General features: G+C 36.6%; 1 protein-coding gene across 5 annotated transcripts in view; it reads left to right on the top strand.

Annotated features, from left to right (window-relative positions):
• The window catches only part of HACE1 (HECT domain and ankyrin repeat containing E3 ubiquitin protein ligase 1), a 54,040-nt gene extending 34,856 nt beyond the window's left edge, over positions 1-19,184 (top strand). For 4 of the 5 annotated variants that reach the window (XM_072855582.1, XM_072855579.1, XM_072855577.1 and 1 more), the window contains 9 exons: positions 43-140; positions 338-425; positions 1,548-1,697; positions 6,607-6,803; positions 11,582-11,713; positions 12,423-12,521; positions 12,816-12,886; positions 17,755-17,868; positions 18,315-19,184. In XM_072855582.1, the coding sequence (XP_072711683.1) occupies positions 43-140; positions 338-425; positions 1,548-1,697; positions 6,607-6,803; positions 11,582-11,713; positions 12,423-12,521; positions 12,816-12,886; positions 17,755-17,868; positions 18,315-18,417 (1,052 nt within the window). In that variant the 3' untranslated portion in view covers positions 18,418-19,184. The remainder of the gene's footprint in view (positions 1-42; positions 141-337; positions 426-1,547; positions 1,698-6,606; positions 6,804-11,581; positions 11,714-12,422; positions 12,522-12,815; positions 12,887-17,754; positions 17,869-18,314) is intronic. The other variant, XM_072855581.1, reaches the window with a different exon arrangement.
• The last annotated feature ends 4,076 nt before the right edge of the window (positions 19,185-23,260 follow it).

Genomic DNA, 23,260 nt, shown 5'->3' with positions numbered 1-23,260 from the left:
AACGAATTGAGATAAAAAAATTAATTGGTGCTTTGTATTTAGATTCTATTTTTAGGAGTAGCTGTGAAGTTGTGTCGAAAGCAAATTGTGCAAAACTAAAGCAGGGGATTGCTGTGAGATTTCATGGAGAAGAAGGCATGGTGGGTAAAATTGCATGGTTTTCCTTTATGGTATTTATATATGGAAATATTAATTGTCTTTCACAAGTATCATTTTGAACTAAATCCTAATTTAAAATAATTTTTATACTTTATTAAGAAATACGTGGTTACCCAGCGTAACTGTTTGTGCAATGAAAGTTCTATGTACTAACATGTTTTATTCTTTTGACATGCAGGGACAGGGTGTGGTGCGTGAGTGGTTTGATATCTTGTCCAGTGAAATAGTTAACCCAGATTACGCCTTATTTACCCAGTCAGCTGATGGTAGGCCTCTGCCTTTTTTTTTTTTCCCCCTCTCCTAATCTTAGGGTGTCATCTTCTAGAAAAGCATTTTTATAATCCAAGAAAAAAGTCACGTAATTCATTTCAGAATATAAGATTGTTACTTTTTAAAAGCAACACTGACAGAATTGATCTTATATATAGAGAGAAGTGGGCTGGTAATTGTATGTTTTTATAATTACAGGTGAAATATTTTTCTTAATTTGAAGTTCCCTTGATTTTTGTTCTCCCTTTTTGTAACAGGAGAGTTGTTGGTTTTAATGAGTTCATGCTATTTCTGCCTGGTAGTAGAAGGACATAACACTTTGAGAGCAGTATAGAAAGTGTTTTCCTTCTGCATCTGCAAGGGAACTGTGGAGGTATTCCTTTATTTCCTTTTAGAAATACACAAACTCAATCAGTTAATTTTTGTGGTAAAACCAGATGTTAATCTCCACAGGTCTACCTTGTATTGACTTTTTGTCTTTTGGATGCTTCATATAAAGCAAATCTTTATCAGTAAAAGATTTCACATAATAATCAGTGATAAATGTTTTGCTTTCTACCTTACAAAGTCTCGGGAAGTGGCAAGGAATTCAGTCAACAGTAGAGGCATAGATTAGTTCCTGAAAGTTAAAAGGAAAAGTTCAGGGATGTCTATTTGAGATGGTCTTTTCCAAGGAGACCAGGATTGGACTGTCTCCTGTCTATGTCTGGCTGGAGCTAGATGAAAGGAAGTGGCTGCATTCTGATCCTTCCTTTGAGCATGTTCACAAGTCGATAGAACCGTTGCCCTTTAGAGTGAGCAAAAAATGCACATGTCAATATAGTAAGATGAAGGACCAAATTTAGCAGATCATGATTACCCTTATGTTGATGATAATTATTTCAGAGTGGTGCCTTGGAGACTGGCTAAGCAGTATCATTGTAATAACAGGATGTCATTACATTCTAATACATTTCTTTCTGATGTTTTTTTGGTGTAAACAAAAATCTCCAAAGAATCTTCCAGAATCCCAAAGTGAAACTCTTAAACTAAGCATCTGAAACCACTGAATTTGATAAATATAAATGTCACTTAAAAAAAAAAAAGTCATGAAACATGATAATCTTTTTATTTTATAGGAACAACTTTCCAGCCCAACAGCAACTCTTCTGTAAATCCAGATCATTTGAACTACTTCCGTTTCGCAGGCCAGATCCTGGGGCTAGCTCTGAATCACAGGCAGTTGGTGAACATTTACTTCACGAGGTCATTCTACAAACATATTCTTGGTATGGTTTTATTAAAATTCTGTTTATTAGTCATAATGGTTGTCTGAGCAGTAAACCCTTTCCTTTTTTACTTTTGTGTGTATGTGTTAAAAGTGGAAAAGTCTTGGAAATTAATGTCTTGCTAATCTTTTGTGTATATCAGAGTCACAACATAGTATGGCAGTAATTGCTATTCCAGTCTGAGCCTCTCTTTGGAACTGTTATAGTTGCAAAAAACAGAAATACATTTGCAAAACTATATGGGGAATTTTATACAGTTAGCAACTTTTATTAAAATAGCTAATATTTCAATTTATATTTGAATATGAATCTTAAATTAAAAACAGGGAAGGCATCATTAATCTCTCTAAAGCATGATCATATAATTTAATTGTCTTTAAGGTTGCTGACTAGGAATGCCTGAAAGGCAGACTAGTGCAGCCAATTGTTTTTGTGGTGTATGTAATTCTTTGCATCACAGTTGTGAAATTCATCTGTCCTGTCATCTAATGTAATTCTTGAGAAATGAAAATAATCATTCCCTAATTAACTTAGGACAGACTTAAAAAGTTGATAATGTTTATGAACTCTGACAAAAATCTATTGGCCATTCTTTATTAGGCCTGCAGTTCTTCAGTTGTGTAAAACAAGGTGAATCCATACTGTTGCAAACCTCCCTGTGTACCCAGTGCAACAAATACTACTTGTTTCCTGAAGTAGTGTTTCAGAACTAATGCCGTTCATCCTGTCTCCTTCCTGAGGAAAGTTAATTCATACGCTTACTGTAGCATTCAAGAAGATTGGTCAGAAGTCTTTATAAAAATGTAACTCTTCTTTTTCATAGAGAAGGACCACTGTTAGCTGGTGGTATCTGTGGTCTAGGGCCCTTCTCTGCTCTTCGAGAACCTTTGTGCCTCTTGATTGTCAAACATGATGCTCCTGTTCTGCATTGTCATTTAAAACTTTTCGTCTTGCCTGAATATATGATGGAAGGGTAAATTCCCTTTGCGTTCCTGTCACTCCTCTAAGTGCATGCAGCAGCAAAGGAATTTATGTAGAATTTCCTTTGTGTTTAAGCGCTATTCTTAAATCTTCTTTGGAAGTATAAGATAGCTTGATGTCGGAAGTTTTACTTTTCCTCAAGAACCGCTCGTTACTTTAAGACCTAGGAAGGTTTTCAAGGGATTGCTTGCATCTCATTCTGTTTTTCTGTAATCATTCTGTCTACCTACAGTCTTCCTGTGATGTTTGCTGAGTCCAGGACAGATCAATTTCAGATTTACTGTTTCTCTTCCCTGAAAGTGTTCAGGGAACACTGTTTCACTTTGTTGATGGTGCAGGCTCAGTCATCTCTGTCAAGATCTTCCTGACAAAGAGATGCATTTTACTTCTCTCCTTCAGTACCGCTTTCTACTGCAGGAGTGTGACTGTGTACTGGGCAAGAGGCAATGGAGGACAGCCAATCTGAAGCAGCACCATGTTGGCAATGCCTCATCAGGCTTCCCTGGTCATTGATCTTCACGTAGGAAAGTGATTCCAAAGTAGACATATCTCTGTGTGGCACAATTTGGCACTGACTTAAGGGTTTGCCTCTGATATCAAGGGATGCCTCTGTGTGACCAGAAGAATTATGCTTACAGGCTAATCTCCCTGTGATGTATTCACAAATGAGAAAAACATATTTTTCTGCTGTTCAGTGACACCTTGAGAATAGTCAAGTGTTGCTCTTGTCACCTCTTTTGGAAATGACTACTAATTAATTTGGGTTCTTTTCTAGTTTGAATTGTGCTTATATACTGGATTTGTTGGTTTCTGAATTGACAAGATGACCTATTGTTTACTCTTTTTTTTCTTTTTCATTTTGCTAGAGTAACTATTGCAAAACAAACAGCAGCGAGTAGTCTGTTAAGATCTCACCAGTCCCTCTTTGTAAGGTCTTGTCATTCTGTTGAACAGGCATCCTGGAACTCGAGAGTTTTGTGCACATTCATAATCTTTAAGTTCAAAAGGTTCACAGGTTTTTGACACTTCTTGTTACTTATCAGACTCGGAGAACTGGGAAAATTACACCTCCACTTCCCAAAGTAGTTGCTTTTTCTTCCTCGGAATGGTTTATTTAAACCTTTCCAAGGCCTTTTCCCTCAACTTTGTGCATCTCCTCTCTTCTTGCTTAAGGAACGTGAGTTGCACAGCAGCAGATGCTCTTAGGGGTTTTTGGTTTATTTTTGTTTCAGGTTCAGCTATGGGTTATGCTAACTGTTGTTCATGCCAAATACAAGTTACCAGGTTACAGACAGAGAGATTCCCTTCAGCTACTTGTCAGGCCTTAAGTCATGGAGTATGAAATCTTTTGAAGCCTGAGGTAGTTTCCATTCCTTTGGTTTATCACCTTGCGCTGAGATCCTTGTTTTCTGTAGCCTTTCCTGTTGATGGTACTGAATCCACCAGTTGTGTGGTAAGACCTCCTCTATCTGAGGAACAGTGAGGAGGTCTCCTCCTCTTTCAAAGGAAACTCTTCTCTTCAGTCCACAGACATGATGTGGAAGTGCCTTAATTAGTAGCCAAAACCTGTATGAACAGGCTACTTTTCAAAAGAGTAGCCTACTTTTCAAAACATACAAAAAAGTATGGCTACTTTTTTGAGACTCAGGTGCGTGCATCACCTTTTTTCACTGTGATGAACTGAGATCTTTCTGCAACAATATCTGGTAGGCAAGGAAAGATCACCAGCTTAAGTGATGATCCAGATAACACACAACTAATGTGTTTAAGATGTTAGGTATGTAGCTGCATGATTTTTTTTTTGCGTGTTGTGAAATCAAAGATTATTCCATAGGTCTTCATGTTTATTAGGGCTGCACTGTATTACAGATGTAGAACTGAGGCAGAAATATAGTCAGAAATTAATAAGGCCTCTTAGGTTTGTTTTTCTCAAACTGCCTGTCTGCGTTCTGCTTAAACGGGAGGAGAAGATAGTTTCACTAGTGTTGTTGTCCAGTTACATTGGTTTTTTTCTAAGGAGCCAATTACTTTTGTGTTTGGAAAAGGAAACTTCCACTTCCAACGTACAAAGACGCATAGCAGATAAATTCCTAACTGTGCTCTCTGCTGTTAGACTTAAGTTCTCTCTTTCACAGTATAATAGAAAATGCTCCTTAAAATGGCATCAACAAAAGCAAAAATTAATTTCTGAGTCAGTGTATATTGAGCTGGAGGCCTTAAATCCTTGAATAGTTACTGAACTTGTCTCAGAGCTTACCTGTGGTATCTTTTTGAAGTTCTGTGTTGCACAGAAATACCTGTTTATCACATTTATGCTAAGATAGATTTCTCTTCCTTTTCAAACTATAGGTGCCTTAAGGGTATAGCAGGAGAAAGATACATAGTATTTCATGGGATTCAAATTTTGTCCTGATAAATCTGACAGAGTTTCTTTGTAACTGCCTGGCCTGAGTCTATTGATTGGTAAACCATGTCAAGCAAATGAGTGAGCTTAGTGCTTTGGTCTCACAACATGCTGACTATAAGTGTAGTCTCATCATAACGCTCTAGTTCAGTTTCTTCTCTAAAGGAGTCTTTGATTCCTACTTTTCAGTCTGCTTCTTTTCCCACGTTTTGCTTATATCCCTCAGAGACATCATTATTTCCACATTTCATATGTGAAATGCACATATGCTTACTAGTTGGCAAAAGTGAAAGTCCTCTAGAAACTACTAGACAGCTGTTAGATTTTTTTTTTTGAGAGAAGACAGTGAAAATTCATTAGTAAATTATCTATTCCTCCCTTAAACTGGAGTGTTGCTTGACTTTATTAGAAAAACAATGCCTTACAGCTTGTGTGTGCACCATTTCAGCACTAGTTAGCTCTTCCAGGGAAATACTGTAACAGTTTTTGTACTTACCTGTTTGCACCGGCTGCTAACCTTTGAATTTTGTGTTACTCTCTGGGGTACTGCTTCTGCAGTCCATAGCGTGCTAAGACTTCTACTAATGGGCACCCTTCTGACACTTCACAACGCACAGAAGATGGTGAAGCAAAGAGAGTACTTCTCGATAACTTGCTTTTCTCTAAACCTACTAGCACCCTCACCCCCTGCCCCTTTTCCCAGGTATTTATCTGTCTTGGTAAAGTATCTATCATGAGACAGTTAAAGTAATTGGGGTTTGCTTTCTCGTGAGGTGAAGAGGGTAGTTCTCTTGCGCAAACTCAGGGTGACCTTGTTCTGGGCACCTTTGCTCAAATTTGTTTGAGTGCCATGTCTGTGAAGGGGCTGTAAGTAGGCAGTTTCGGTATTTGGATGAAAGTCCAACCTCTAGCAACTCTCCTCTTAATGCTTCTAAATGGCTTGCAAGTTCAGTTTGAAAATGTAAAATTCCTATAAATAATTTTTTTCAACTGTATAATAGGTCTCATAGCAGCATGATTAAAAAGAAGAAAACTGAAGAGCGAAAGAGTTTTCTAAGTACAGAAAGGTCTTTTCTTTTTTCCCCCAAGTTCTAAATAATTTTCTGGGGGAAAAGATGATATTATATAGAGCAATGTGATACTTGGGTTTCTAAAAGTTACGTAGAAAACGGTAAGATTTTTTTAGGAAACTCATTTAACATTGTGTGTGCTGTATGGTTAGATGCTTTTACTGAAATCCATTAGTGATCTAAAATTGTACAAATTGTTGTGGCTCAAGTGGTATGCTATTTGCTTCACTGGGAGGAAAAACATACAGAGGAAACTTGATTCTTTAATACTTTTAAAGTGTAGTAAGTAACAGTTCTGCTGTAGTTAGTAATGGTGAATCCCTTTTTCCCTTTTCCTCTTACTGCATTATTCTGGTTTCTCTCTAGAGGGCAATCTTCTACCATATATTAAGTTAGAACCCTTTTTGCTTTATCTTATTTATTTGAGGGGGTTTTGTCTCTTTGCTTTTTCTAGGTATACCTGTAAATTATCAGGATGTAGCATCTATTGATCCAGAGTATGCAAAGAACTTGCAGTGGATTTTAGATAACGATATCAGTGATCTGGGGTTAGAGCTGACCTTCTCTGTTGAGACTGATGTGTTTGGAGCAATGGAAGAAGTGCCATTGAAGCCAGGGGGTGCAAGTATACTTGTTACACAGGAAAACAAGGTGAGTATACAGGTTTATTCAGAAGTTGATAGTATAAGAAAAGCAATTGGACTGACTTTCTGAGTAACTGGAAGCATAAATGGTATACCTGTTTTGAAGGAAATGCACAAAATAAAAAAGTTGCCAACACTCTTCCCCCTTTTTTCTAGCTTAGCACGTTATAGAAATAGTACTATATTAAATTTCTATAAGTGTTCAGGTTTGAGGTTCTTTTTTCTGACAGAACTTTTAGAAGGAAAATAGGATCAACTTTAAATGAAGGGTATATTTTAAAAGTTACAAATATTCCTAAAGTTAAGTCATGCGTGTATATACCAGGAAGGTAAAACAGTAGTAGTTGCTACAAGTAAAATTGGTAGGTAATGTTGCAAAGTGTGCTGCTGCTAGGGCAGTCTGTGGCACTGGATTGCTCTACAGTAACATACAGATAATTGATACAGTAAAAGGCTACAGGAAGCTTTTTCATCCATTTGCAAGTCACTTGGTGTGTATGGAAATAATTTACCTTTTTAATTTACTTTAATAGTAACAGCTTGGAAAGTCTCTGAGTTCTCTGCAGCTTTAGTTAAAAAATGAATATGGAAAAACAGAGCCAGCTTTTGAAAATCATCTGGAAATTAAAGTAGACATCAGTCTAATTGAATTCTGCGGTTACCCACTGGATAGTTTTGAGTAACTGTAGGAGTGTCATGGGTAGACCTGCAATTTTTTGTATCGTTGGCTCTTTTGATCCTTATGTCTGGTTTATGCGTTGATTTTTCATTTGTGTTGAGCTATCCTAACTTGCTTTGTGTACACAGTATTCATTCAGCACTACCAGTTGCGTAGACAGTTGCTGTATTGGTAAATGGCCACTTGGTGTCAGCATTTGTTCTAACAAAATTTTAGTTTGTGTTGGAGCAATTGGCACTGGATTCTTTTCTGCTTAATCCTCACTTTCATTAAAGCAGAGTGTCATTCCAATAACAGGAATACATATTATTAGCCTGATTCTGCACTGTTTTCTGCAGTATAGTCATTCATGAAAGAATACAGATGGTAAAACAAGTCTAATTGTGAAGGCAGTGGATGATTAATTTCTTTATTACCTATTAGAGAAAGCAGGGATGTTCATTCTTGTTTCTGGGCAGTCTTGGCGTCTCAATATATAAAATAGATGTACTTGACATAAATTGTGATATCATAACAACTATTTAAAAACTGTTATCAGTTAGCATGAAATTAGAAGTTTGCCTACACAAGGATATCTTCAGTTATTAGTAGCTTACATTGCTCTGTTAACTTCTGACTTGGGGCACAGACTAAAAAGGGTGAATGAACATGTGTAGAACAGGTGCATCCATTCTAGCTCATCAACCTTCCTCAGCTGTGGCAGGGAAGGGACAGGAGTTTGTGTAGCTTTTATTTGAAAGGTGGTAAGGAACAGATGACTGTTGTTGTAGCTTTGAAACTGTTAGTATTAATTGATTTTTAAATTTGAAGCTGCAAAATGTGAAGTCAACAAACATTTGTAAGACGGCACTGTCTCTTGTTCACTGATTTTGACAGTGGCGAACCGAGTTGTTGAAAATTGTAGATCTGTGTTTTACTGGCGTTTGGGAATTTTTCCCAACTTCTTTAATGTGACGTGGTTTTGCAGTATGTTTTAGCTTAGCAGTTCTAACAGGTTAAACAGGAAAGTGTCTCCTTTACTTTATAAACCATCTTTTTTTCCTGAAAGAGATATCTTTCTTTTTTTCTGCCTTTACCTGAGGAATAAAAGATCGCTGTTTAAAACTTATTGTATTTGCTGTACCTCTGGGAGAAGAAAATTCAGCTTCTAAAGGAATTTGCTGTGTATGCACACTAGCAGATTTCCTGTTTAAAGGATAGCATTTTTAAAAAATGAAATTATGAGTGAATCTTTGTTCCTTAAAAAAACTCCACAACCAAACCAACAAACTCACAAAAAAAACCCCCATGCCAAAACCAAAACACCCCCAATCACCCAAACAATCCATCTTCCTCTTATTGAAAACCCAAATAGAGTAAATGCCCCATTGAGGAGCAGTAGCAATAGCTGTTTGTATAAAGTTGTTTTCATTGAACAAGGGCATTTTCTTTTTTTACATCAGCTGTGTAATAGGTGAATGGTTGTGGGACCATATGATGCAAATGTTCCAGTCTTGCAATTGGAGTGTCCATGTAGCTCCAACTGAAATATCAGTTATAGTAGTGGTTCAGCTGCCTTTTGTCATGGTAATGGGGAGACTTCAAAGGGAAAAGTCAGGCTTTTTCCAGTGTCCATGCTATGGGATTCTTTGTTCTTTGCTGTGTGTATTTTTGCAGCTTTCTACTTGTTAGGAAAAAATAAAATCAGAGCGAGACAAAGTTTAACCATATGCTATTTAAAAAAAATGGTGCAAATCTCCACAATCCTATGGCTTTCTCAGTCCTCCCAGGACTTGTCTATCTGTGAGCTGGCTGTGCTGTTTGGCAGTAAAAAATTACGTATTTTTTCAACCAGCTTTGGAATGGAGCTGCTCTCTGAATCTGAACATCATAACGAACATTGATCCTCATCTCACAGTATATGGAGTTGTGAAATCAGGGAAGCATGATCTCTGCTTGATTTACCTCAAAGGAAAATACAGAACAACCCCTCACCCAAACCAGACTTTGTCATCGTATTTGTGATGCCCGTTCAATCAAATCTCCCCTCTTAAAAGAAGTCTGGATTGTGCCTTTTATGCACTATGTAGGAATGCATATGTAGGTCTGAAACTATGTAGATATTTCTGTTTTGTAATGTGCTCCTAAGGCTTCTGAGAGGGAATAAAATGTAAATGAAGTGAACAGAGGGAAAAACAAATTGACCATTTTTTTACTGGCATATATTATGTAAATTCTGTGGTACAGGTCTTTCAGCATGTGCCACTGCTGATAGTCAGTATGCTTGGCTGTTCCAGGCTATTTAAAACACTTCTTGTTACACCTAAAGCACAGCAACTGTTTTCTTTCATAATTAAAGTGTTCAATGTAAATATTTCTGTAATGCAGAAAATGTGTCATATTTTTTCTAAGGTATTTTTTTAAAAATAAGATGGTTAATTTTTCTTTCTACAACTCTGTTTTCTGAATAGCCTAATTCATGTAACAGGAACTTACAAGATGTGAGACAAATATTTCTGATCATTGAAAACCAGCATTTAACACTACTGCTAATCCTGATATTGCTAAAGTTTCTGATTTCTTCCTAGAGCTCGTAAGATGTATTTAGAGGCTGACTTTTGTCTAGGGCAGTTAATCTCCTTTGGCTACCCCTCTAATTCATTAGAGAAGGGAGGTGTCTTCAGTTCCACTGACGGTAGAAGCAACCTAGGGAGATTACTAGATTGAAACTGGATTTTTGGGAACAGCTCTGCAGTTGAAGATATGCTTAGGTAATGTTCCTCTTCAGAGCACTTCACAAATTAATTGTCTTCTCACTTGAATAAAATGGTGGTAATGCATTTAAAAGTATCTTCCAACTGCAAAGCAAATGATAACCCCTCTGTACTTCTGTGAATGTAAGGAATTGCCTTTCAAAAATATTCTTCTGTTTTGAAATGTTTCATACTTCATACTGTTTTTCAGAAAGAGAGGAAAGAAAGAATGCTTGGTTGCTTTTGTGCAGGTTCAGAACCTAAAAGTTTAGGTTGATGTTTTTTTAAAATTAAAAATCAAGGTCATATTTTTGTAAGATTATTGTCTTGAGGGAAGGTGATAGTTGAGATGGTTTAATTGGGAGGTTAATCATGTTTCATGATTTCATTATTAAAAATCATGATTAGGAAGTCAAAGCATTACTTTGAAACAGAGTACCTTAATCTAGGAATAAATTTTGTTCTCAAGTAGAAATCTCTTTTCGTGAGTAAAGAAACTTTTAGACTGGCATAGTTTTGTCAGGGTAGGTAAGACATGTTTATACAGCTTTAACGTAGGCATTTCTGTCTATCTCATTCTAAAAACCTTCCTCCATTAACCGCCTCCTAGGCTTCTGTGTTTTCAACAAAAGTAAAGTTCTGGTGGATTCCTTTTCTAACTGGCATCTTTTAAAGGGGATGGAACCCCCAAATCTCTGAAGCATGCAAACTATGATACTGTCTATTCACATGGTTATGTTATATGGTATAAATGCTTTTCTGTCTTTTTTGCCTTTTTAAAAACTGAGGAGACTTTCAAGACTTTCTTAAAAAAAATGAAATTGTTATTAAGACAATAAAGCTTGCAGGGATAAGTAATATATTCTGTTAGACTTCTAGAGATAGGGGGAAAGCAAGAAAGCTTTTTGGCTCACAAATATTCCTTCAGAAGTTTATCCTTTTTCCTGAGTGAGTTATGTCAGTTTGCTTAATAGAGTATTTTTCTTGACAAACTTTGCCTTGTTTATGTCCTTAGATGATCACAACAGTGGTTGTATTAGATGCAGGCATGACAAACTGAATTTTATTCACTTCCTTTATCTTAGTCCAAGTCCCTGTTTTTTGACTGGTTTGTGTTACCGTTTAAACATTTCTGTTTGGGAATTGTCTTTGGAAGGTAGGAAAGGGGAAGAGCAGAAGGGGCTCTGAACTCTGAGGGGCCTTCTGAATTATTTTGGGTTGCTTCCATGTGTGAAAAGTGCATATAGGGACTCTTAACATCTTACAGTGGATGAGATTTGTAATGTATTGAGGACCGCATTTACGTGTGTGTGTTTGCACAAGCACTATGTATGTTTGCTATTGTATGTCTTAATGTCACTTTCTATGTTGCAGGCTGAGTATGTCCAGCTTGTCACAGAGCTTAGAATGACAAGAGCCATTCAGCCTCAGATAAATGCCTTTTTACAAGGGTTCCATATGTTCATTCCACCGTCTTTGATCCAGCTTTTTGATGAATATGAACTGGTAAGCAGAAATGCCTATACTGTTTTAAATACTTCGTTCAGCATACTTCATCAGTAGTGTAACGATGTAGAAGTAAAGCTCAGTACCCACAAAATAACCATTTTGTATCTTTCACTTTGGTTTTACTTCGTGGGCATCTATCAGTGAGGATCTCAATATGTATATTCCTGTTTATCCTAATTACTTAGAATGACTGTCTTCCTGGAATGTGATAACTTCATGTGCCAGTGATAAATGCCTTAAATTGTAATTTCAAAATGGAATCAGGATAATTTGGCCTTTAAGCCTTTTCATATTTTCTTTCAGGAGGACAGAAGTTCTTTAAAAGTAAGGAGATGCTGTCTATTACTTTTTGAGTCACAGAATCAAATTCCAATAAGTTTTTTGTGGTGGTTTGATCTTCTGTAACCAACACATCTCAAGTTTTGTCTCAAGTCATGCCAAAACTCAGAGATCTTTCTTTCAACTTCTTTGGCAATAATTTCTGTATCTTGATACTGTGTGCTTAAATTAAACAGATCATATGAAGTTACCTCAATTCAAGAATCTTCTTGTATTAAGAATTGTAGGTTCCGCAAGGTTGCAACTAAACAGAAAACGCACTGTAATTTTTATATTTCTTAAAGCGTTATTTTTTAAAATAGCATAAACACTTGAAATTAATGGTTAGTCAGGAGGACTAATCACAATCTGTGTACTTCTTCTGAAGGAGCTTTTGTTGTCTGGTATGCCAGAAATTGATGTGAATGATTGGTTAAAAAATACAGAATATACCAGTGGCTACGAGAGAGGAGACCAAGTTATTCAGGTAAAATTATTTTTTTCAAGAATGTAGACTATTGCATTGTAATCCAAAAAAAGGTGCTTTTGTTGTTATTGTCGTTTTCCATGTGTGTTTATGGAAGCTTTTGGCTGAAATTTGTGGAAGTACTTTATACTATATTCCTATATTAAGTGGCTTTGTTATGTATGAATTTCATATGAAAACTTCCATCATTTAAGTTACAAACACACAAATATTCCATTTATTGTTTTACCATTATCTTTTTCAAGTACTATAAGGATTTAATGGAAAATACAAACTAACTTATTTTTCATTTAGTGGTTCTGGGATGTTGTGGAAGAACTAACTCAGGAAGAGAGAGTATTACTATTACAGTTTGTTACTGGCAGGTGAGAAACTCTTCTGTAATAACATATATAATGTCTGGATACTCTGAAATAAGTCAAGAGACTTCAGATTACCATACAAGATCACCTAACTAGAAACTGTTTTGCATACTTCAGTGTTCTATACGTTGATCAAAGTAGACAAAGTGTGTGTTAATACTTTTGCTGCCCATATTGCCAGCAAAATGATTGATTACTTATTTATTGTACTTGATTACTTTGCAAGAGGCCTTTGTTGCTGTCCCAGGCAATTTTTAACAAGGCAGTAGTGAATTTAACTGCGCTTTATATTCTTCTTCCTGTTGCATATTTATGTGGCTCTTGGCTTTTCCAGTAATCAATATAGGCTTTAATGTGTGAGATAACTAGGTATCGCTTCAGTCAGTGTAAACAGAACATCCTTCTCCTAAAGCTGAGTTGAATTCAACATTAGTGCAGTGTGTTGAGATCAAGTGAAGATGTAACCTTATGCAAGACTGTGTTTGCTTTGTATAGGATTTCTGTCCTACATTCTAGTTGTTCTTCAGGGAAAGCCACTTCTATTTCCTTTTATAGTTTGGGGGCAGTGGAGGAAAGTTTTGAGCAATAAATGCCCCTGTGAGCTGGGTGAGTTCCCAAGTTTGTGTATACCGACATTCTGCAAAGTGGATCCACAGACATACATGTGGCACCTGAGCTGTGTAATTCATGTCTTCTTCTGGTGGCAGGTAGAGATTGCACCATCTTCTTAATCTGATGTTCCCTTCATATTCTAGGATTAGTAGAGTAGTTGACCTTTTGTTTATAAGTTTTGTGGTTAAGCAATGGTAAAATACAAATTAAGATCATCAAACCTTGTCTCTTATATCAAGGAATTTCACAGTCACGGATGTATCATCAAATGGCATGGTCTTCAAGTTCTATTAGTTTCACTTGATTTATTATGAATTTCATTGGTTTTAGGGATTACAGACAATTTAAGAAGCTAGTTCTGTGCACATCGATCTTTTCTTTTTGTCTGCTGCAGAAATGATTCCTGCAGTTCTAACTGCACATCTGTTGCAACCAGCTGCTGGTCTTTCATTTTTAGTGGACTAGTCCATTGCTAAATCCAGACAGCAAATAAGGATCTTTGAGATGTAAGGTCATGTTTCAAATGCTTCTTAAAACATTCCAAATGATACTGAAGTGGCATTCACTGTTTTCATGGCATTTGGGATAATCTACTGGATTCTAGAGGATGCTTTCTATCAAGTAAACAATTATGTTGTCTGATTAATACGTGCTTGAGCACCATTCATTTTGGTCACAAATCACATACTGACTTGTTCTTACCCATTTCTTGTTAGTAGGAAAGAAATTTTTGGTATGTCTTTTAAGTGCTCTGGGCTGGAATTTAAAAACAAATCACTTAGTTTTTTTCTGTATCGGCTAGTAGGAGCCCATTGTGTTTTTTCTTCAGTGATTGGAATGTAATAGGTGTATTTTTCCATAAAAATGTAACCTTTGAAAGTTACCTCTAATAGTGGTATGCAGCTGGCATTTTTGCACATAAATCCCCAGACAGTCCTAGTTTCTGGGCATGGAAGATTTAGATGCTGAGTTGTCTGAGCTAAAACAGCAGTTAGTCTAGTACAGGCCAGTATCTTAAGTAAAATTGTATACTAAAAGTATACCTGATTTCAAACTATGACCTTTTTCTGGAGTCACATTTCCTTAGTGAAGAATTTGTTTCTGTGTGTACTGGTTGGCAGGCTGCATTCAAAATTTTCATTGTTTTTTTCCATTTCCCTTTAATCTCTTCTGCATATTCACTTACTTGATGTTTTTGTGTGTGTCTGAAGTGGTACTGTTCTTTCTTTCCAATCAAAGACTATGAAATTAATCTAGTGAATTAAATAAAACAATTATATTTATTATTGTCTTCAGTGTTTCTCTGAATATTTCTTAAACTTTGTCTTTTGTTGTCTTCCCCCATTCTTACACCTTTTTCTCGTCAATGTAATGAAGTCTTGCTGTGGTAGTTTCAGTGGAGATACCATTACATTCATCGTTAATACCAATTTTAAGATATCTTTTAACAGTAAAGTAATTGTCGTGAGCAATGTTTGAATAGCAGATTCTGTGTTTTTGGAGGTTTTGGCACACTCAAGAAAAAGCCTAAATATTCTTGTGCCTCATGTTGGGGATCTGAAAGTTTACTTAGGCACCACCTCCTTTTTTCTGCTGACACCTGCTTGAGATGGTATTGCCAATTCCACATGCTTTTACTCCCTCCCGATCTATTTGGTCTTCTACACTGTTTTCATTTCAAGTATATGCAAAATCTGTAAGTGGAAAAATAGGTAGAAAAGTTAGGATTCAGATGTAAACTTAAACATTTTAATAGTATTGAAGTTTCCACAGCTATGAAATCGTATTGTTACTCTTGCTGAAGGCTGTTTGCACATAGGATCGTAGAATCGTTTAGGTTAGAAAAGACCTGTAAGATCATCAAGTCCAGCCATTAACCTAGCACTGCCAAGTCCACCACTAAACCATGTCCCTAAGCACCACATGCAGTAAGAGAGGTAAGATCTTGTGATCTTATTTGCACATATTTAGAAGGCTTTCTTTACTATATTGGCTGTGTTTTGCTTGGAAAGAAAACTCATTCTTGGAGGCATAAGTTGGCAGCCATCTGTTACTTTTAAATGCTCAAAGCCCTGATCATACTGTACGATTTTGACCTGTTGTATGAAAAACATTTTAATAAGTTAAAGTGTAAAAACTTCTAGCTAATAGTGGGGTGAAGAAAAATTTTCAACAGTTAGGTCTGTGTCTTATTGCTGACTTGAATGTGGAATTCTCTTGGTTCATCAGAGGGGAAAAAAAAGTCACTGCAGGGGAGGCAGCACTGTATTAGAGATGTGAGCCAAAATCACGGTATGAAAGAGTACCGCTGTAAAATCTTTACAACTGTTCTGAACTGTGGCTGTGAGCGCAATTCCATTTGTATGTCAGCAATAGTATGCTGCAAATAATGAGTACTTCCCTCCATAGTGGCTGCCTTATGTACCAGTGCTAGAACTATATGCCCAACATTGCTGTCATTAAGCTAGGTGATACAGATTTATGTGTTGGATACTATAGCTAGCTCTTAAAGGTATGTTTAAAAAGTATTACTGTGAACTCTGTCCTAGCTCCTTAACATTTGGCAGTAGCAACCCTTACTCTTTTGTATTTCTGCCAAGTAGTTTTACTGTGAGTGGAAAGATTGCTTCATTCTTCTTTTCTATTCTTGCTCCTGGTTTTTACAGTCACTTTGGTTTTGTGAATATGGGAGCATTGTTTTTAATGTAAGTACCTGTAATCTAAAATTCTAACAGCTGTTATGTATTTTATGGAAGGTTTATTTTGTTTTATCAGATTGTTTCTATGCTAGCTACAAAATCACAGAATAGCTGAGGTTGGAAGGGACCTCTGGAGATTGTCTAATCCAACCCCATGCTCAGAGCAGGGTCAGCTAGAGCTGGATGCTCAAGGTCTTGTCCACTCAGGTTTTGACTGTGTCCAGGGGTGCTGACCCCTCAGCTTCTCTGGGCAACTTATTCCAGTACTGGACCACCTCACAGTAAAAAAGTTTTTCTCATGTTTGAATGGAATTTCCTGGATTTCAATTTTTGCCCATTGCATCCTGTCCTGTCACTGGGCACCACTGGGTGCTCCATCTTGAGACTCATGCTCCGTCTTATTTATTCCTCCCTTCAAGTAATTATATACATTGATCGGATTCCCCTGAGACTTCTGTTCTCCAGCCTTAACAGTCCCAGCTCGCTCTCCCTCTGTGTCGGGTGCTCCAGTCCCTTACCATCTTCGTGGCCCTTTGCTCAACTTGCTGCAGTAAGTCCCTGTCCCTCCTGTAAGGGAGGAGCTTGGAGCTGGACTCCAGATGTTTCTCACAGAGTACAGGGAAAGGATCACCTCCCTCAGCCTGCTGGTGACATTCTTCCTGATGCAGCCCAAGAGGCTGCTGGCTTCCTTTGATGCAAGGATGCATTGCTGGCTCACATTCAACTTCTTTAGTCCTTATCCTTTCATTATAGTTTTTTTGATATATTTTTTTTAATGTGAGGGCTGTGTAATAACATGTTACCTTGCAATGAACACCAACTTAAGTTGATGTTATAAAAATATCTGAATTTTATTCTGTTTGTCTCTGTTACATTAAAATTATAGGGAAGGACTCTGAAGACTCCAGGGCTATTGTCCATTTACACCTCGAGTAATTGTTGAATAATATATTGGTAAAATGAAAAAAATTGAGTAATATGATTAAATGAGAATGTATTCCTGAAGATGCTAGTGAATTTTTTAGTGTGTTCTGGTTTTGCCATAGGTTGTCACTGGCTGATAGTATGACTTATGGTTTTGTGACTGATGTAACGGTTTTATTAGTTACTTGAAATATTTGGTCTGAAGTAGTAAATGAAAAGACACGTCAAGAACGCTTTGGTCAGTTGTCCCACGGATAGTAGTTGGAGAATAAACTTTTTTATGATGCAGTGTTTCTTAAACTGTAAGTATAAATAGTCATAGATGTTTGCCTAAACTGAGATAACATTCTGTTATAAAAACTGGTTGTAGAAATGACTCCTTTTTGCAAACAGAATTCTCTTAAATATCATTCAAACAATTTGATGCCTAATGTAAATGGACAAATGTGTTACTCAATATTGTAATTAAAAGCATTTAGACAATTAGAATTTTGATATGGGTAAGAAAGGGGGAACCTTGATAAAAGTATTAGTAACTGTCTAATTACTATCAGTAAGAGATATTTGCAGCGTAGAGATCATATTTTTTGGCTTATAACATTCTTGTAGTGGTCTAATTTCTGTGAATTTTCTCAGTTCCAGAGTGCCTCATGGTGGTTTTGCCCATATAATGGGTGGCAGTGGATTGCAAAATTTTACAATTGCTGCTGTGCCGTATACTGCAAATCTTTTACCAACATCAAGCACATGGTATGTTAACTAGTCTCATTGAAATATCTTAAAAACAGGGCTTTTTCATGTCAGTCGCAGTCAAAAGTTCTTTTGACTATTCTCATTAAAAGGCCAAAAAAAATTTGGACAGTTTGTGGAGTATTCACTATCTGACATGAAAGTGGTGGGTTTTAACCCAGATGATGTTACATTATGTTTGCTCATTGTTTACTACTTCATTTTGCATTACTAAAGGCAGTGAAATTAATAAGGGAATATTGAAGTTAAATTATTGTATTACAATTTACTAAAGTGAAAAACCTTAATTTCCTGCGATGTATTTGAATGCCCAGTGGTACTGTAATGCAGCACAGGTTTGTTTTGCTCCATAAATGTGACATCTTCAGGGTTTTAATTTAGAAAACTTTACTGTTGGGTTTCTTGCTGAACTGTGATGTGGCTTTTTTTTTTTTCTTTCTTTTCAGTATCAACATGCTGAAGTTACCTGAATACCCAAGTAAAGAAATCCTTAAGGACAGGCTTCTTGTGGCATTGCACTGTGGAAGCTATGGTTACACAATGGCATAATGAAGTCTAGAAAACTCATCTGACTACTGATGTGCAATTCAGAGTGGCAGAAGTAATTTTGGAAACTGTCAATAGAAAAGCAGCTTAGATGCTGCAGCCCATTGGCAGGGCTGGGCTTCAGAATTCGTACAGGATCATCAGCTTTTCTTCCATTATGTGTTGTCAAAGTAACTTTGATACTGTCACGACAAACTTCTCAGTATTCTGCATTTTCATTTTTTAAGATGACAGATCTGTATGGAAATCAGTTTACATGCTTTTTATTATTACTTCAGTCTGAATCAGAAAGTTTGTCAGAATCTCTTTCCACAGTTTACTTTTGATTTTCAACTATATGGTTGAATGACATTTGTGTTTTAGTTTACTTTGCACTCAGATGGCATACTGGTAATGGACAGACTTGTACTTTATGCCTTGTTGCATGTGAAAGTGCCGTTTATTTTTGCAGAGGACACTGCAGAAAGTTCAATTTGGATATTGTACAGTAAGACAGATCTGATGTATTTTCCATTTCTTTGCATAGTAACAGAAATAAAATTTTATAACTTTTTAGTATTTTAATGTATATATTATGTAAAGATTAGACTGTTATCACTGGAAAAAATAACAGATGAAGTTAATATCTAATTTATATTAGAATTTACACTATATTCTACTAAATATTTAAAGTATTTGTGACTTTATAGTCAACTTGCAGTTTAGAATTTGTAAATACTGTGTAAGATCTATATCCATTTGTTTGAATGCCTTTATTCTTTCCTTGACATAATTATATGTTCAAAAGGTATTATTAAATTTTAATATTTTTACCAGAATCTGAATGTGACAAGTTTGTGTGTCTTTGCGGGTGCTTTATTCTTTTTTTCCCCAGGATTTTATTCATCTTACTATAATTTAAATTGTCATGGAAGCAGTATTTGAGAAGGCATTATCAAAGTGTATGAATGGACATAAGCAAATGCACAAGGAGGGAACTTGAGCTTATTGAGGTTAACTGGCAAGACTATAATAATTAGAATCTCATGTCAAAGTTTACATAAAATTAGAATATATTACTCATAATATGTAAAAATACACAGCAATGGCTCATCAGCCCGTGTTTTTGATGATGAGTAGCTGCACGTGTTGGGGTAGGTGATGCATTTGCATAACTGCTTTTTAGGGACCCTAGGGTAGGTTTGCATTATTGCTTTGTTTCAGGCTAGGACTGGTAGTTTGTTTGTGTTTTTTGGGGGTTTTTTGTTGTTTGTTTTTTTTTTTTTCTCCTTTAAATTAATCTGGTCGTCCCTGCTTGTCATGCTTTTGCTTCAGTGAATGCAAACTGGATTCTCTCCAGGTGAAACTAAACAGAAAAACATGATCCAAAAATGTACCAAATGCTAATGGATGAACATCTAATTATGTCTGCAAGACCTAACTGATCTGAAGAGGTGATCTGAAGAGTTAGTAAATGAGTTCAAGCATAGCGAACCCTGCAAATGTGTAAACTTCAAGGTTCAGGTCCTCAGCACAAAGTGTTTGCTGCTAATCCATTCATGTTATCCTATGCTAAGTGCTAATACATGTGTAGCCTGAGTTCGCCAGCTGATGTGTCTAGGCTGCTTGCTTGGTGCTGTTTTTTCAGATTTTATTTATTTTAATCTAAAGCATACATAACCTCTCTGGGGGTGTGAGAGAGAAATCTGTGGACCATCTGATTCAGTGGTGCTGCAGTAATTTTCCTTTGGGCTAAGCTTTATACATAGACTTACTAGCTTTATTTCCCTTCTAGTTCTGTTTGTGCACATCTATGCATAAATGTTGGTTTAAATTCTTACGCAGTGTTTGTGACTGCAACTTATAGGAGAATACTGCTTTTAGTTAGCGGAAAGAGCAGACTCTTCCAGCAGGGCAATCTGGTGAAAGCTGGTTAAACTATTGCTTCAGTCATTGGAGAGATGCTGTTCGTCTCTGGCATGCTCTAGGAAGCTTAGATTATTTAGATAGGCTAGATGTTTGAGGCTGTGGGGGGTTTTAGCATTAAATCCCAGTTATCTTGCATCCTTCAGTTAAAAATACTTTGCTTTTCTGCACAGCTGGGCAGTGCTTGGTTCCCTGGCTATATAGCTTATTTCTTTGTGTGCCTCTGCAAGGCAGATGGATTGCAGGACAGTGTTTTGAGTGTAAGACTGTTTTTGAGTGTACAAGGTATTTGTCAGGAATTATGTATTTCTGTTTTCTTTATGTAAACTGGCATTTTATCTTTATCCGAGGGTTTACAACTGTAAATACTGTTGTTGATTACTATGCAATCTGAGACTTTTTTCCTTTTTTCATTTCACATGTTCTGTTTCGTGGTAATATACAGCGGTTTGCAGGAAATGGAAACCTTGCGTACTCTTGCGTAGTGTCCAAAACATGTCACACTGTAAGGCTGAGTGAAGGGGAAAAAAAGAATCAGATTCATTTTTTTTTTTGCACTTATACTTTTGTGTTATACTATAGGTGACATAGGTATCAACAAGCTGAATTTGGTCTTAAACAGTATTCCTAAAATGCTTGGCAACTGGTTTTAAAATGTAGTGGAGTGCAGAATCTCAATGTTCTCAATAGTTCCCTGTGACCAATCTCCCTGGTACAGCTTCACAAATGGCTTGGGAGGCAGATTACTTCTTCCTCCCCCACAGTGATGTTACTCATGTCCCATATGAAGTATCTTGTAGTATTTCTTGTAATATTTGTACCAAATACTCCCTTGATAGGTCAGAAAGAAATTTTGTTAAAATACTCCAGTAATAAAAAAGCATGATGAAAATATGTAAAAAATGGGAATAGAGGTCTTGATAATGGACTCTTGGTATACCAGCAACCTTGTTATTGCTCGTTTTGAACAGGTGTTTTTTTTTCCTGCTGAAATGCTAAACAGTACTGTCTGCTGCAGTTGACCATGTGAAGTTAGCAGGATTTAATTATTGCATTGAAAGACTGTTTTTAGGACACCTGTGCCCTATTAGCAACAGGGTATGAAAAGCCTGTTGAGAAACTATAACTTAATATAGCTTATAGTTTAGAATGATTAACTGGTTTATATTTGTTCTCTCCCACTGTGCCAGAACAAGGCAGGGTGAGTGTTTTATCTCGGGAAGAACAGAACAGATGTCTTGTCAGATCATAGATCATGAGCGCTCATTAACTTTTATTATCTTTATGAAATGTTAGATAGCAAAGCCTAGTTTTTGATGCTTGAAAATGTGTTGTGCATCTAATGTTGCAAAACCATTAAAACCATAAACTGTGAAATATAGCTTAATGACTTCTACTGTATGTTCCATAGTCAATAAGATTGAAAATGGAAGGAGAGGGAGAAGGTGGTTGGCCTGAATTTTCCAGAGACTTGGAGACTTCTACATGTACAGTAGAAAAATATTAGGACCACCTATGCTTTGGAAGCATGTGAACACTCCATTTAAGAGTATAAACTCAAAATTGTAGTTTTAGTTTAGTTGGACTGTTCTTGAAGTCTAATGAGCTGATTCAGCTCTGCAAGTGCAGCTCAGTAGAGCATCAGAAAAGCCTTGCTCTTCCCCTTCCAGACCTGAGCAGGAGGGAAGCTCTCTTCAGTGACGTCCCACCTGGATGTACGGTGCATAGAGCAAGGAAGGAGGAAGAAGGTTGCTCAGAATGCTTTTCTAAACATTGTGAATAAACAAATAACAAACCTTATTTGTCCCTCATGATATGCAAACAAGCAATACTGTGTAGGTGTTCCTCCCGGTCTTAACGTGTAGGTGATATTTCAGTAATACTTCTACGGTGTGGCACAGGAATCAGGTGTAGAAATTGAGCCAAGCGATTGCCATTCCTTTTGTGCATAATGGGTTGATCCTTCACTCTGAAGGAAAGCAGTCTTTGCAGTTCTGCTCCCTGGACACAAGAGGCCCTTTGCTGTTCAGGCAGTTGAAGTCTTTTGCCGGCACTGGCTTGCTTCAATTCCTCCCAGTGCCCTCTGCCAGCCAGGCGTCTGTGGCTGAAAAGCAAAATCCAGAGTTCCCTCAATCATCAAGACTTAATTTTTTTTTTTTTAGCTGATTGAATCTAAAGAATGCAGCTGCTGAATGCTCCCAACAGGATTAACTATTTTTGTAATAACGCTATTTTAGTTCTTTGTGTGAGTTTTATTCTTGGTATTATTTAAATACAGTTGCTGAGTTCTGGATTCTTGGTTCAGTAAAGACCCTGGTTTGGTTATGCTTGGTTGTTATCTAGGGTAACCTTGAATTCCTTGCAGTGTACTACTGCTGATTGTGTGTCAGCAAATCTTGATAGAAGGCAAATTCCTCAATTGATAAATTTTCCATGTTTCTTCTAGAATTAAAAAAAAAAAAGCCCATCATAATCAGAAGTCTTGCTAAGAGCACCCAGTCACCATTTTGAAGACCTTGTAAATAACTGCTTATTATAAAATATTCTATTAAAGAAATGTTTCAAGCAATTATTAAAATACTAAAGGGTATTGAAAAAGTACTTTAGCATATCCCACTTTCTAATACAACTTTTGTGTTGTTAATTTTAAAAAGTCCAGTGAATTCACAAAGGAAATTTTTTTTTTTAGGCACCTTTATGAAGAAGGAAGACAGCTAGTGAATTAGGGAATGCCATATCTTAATACCTTGTTCCTGTTGTAACATCACCGCAGTCTCCAGAGTGGAGACAATATTCACCTTAAAGGGCTTACAGTCCGTAAAGATAGGGGAGTTTTGCTGTGATTCTTTTTTTTTTTTTTCCTCCTTCCGAAATTGCCATTTTGCTTCTCTACCTTAGCTTTTGGGGAGTGGTTTTCGTCTGTGAGAAAAGGCAAAAGAGG

Source organism: Ciconia boyciana, chromosome 3, assembly GCF_034638445.1.
Source record: "Ciconia boyciana chromosome 3, ASM3463844v1, whole genome shotgun sequence".
Taxonomy (NCBI): domain Eukaryota; kingdom Metazoa; phylum Chordata; class Aves; order Ciconiiformes; family Ciconiidae; genus Ciconia; species Ciconia boyciana.
The sequence above is the reverse complement of the archived record's forward strand: the minus strand, read 5'-3'. Positions and strand labels throughout refer to the sequence as shown.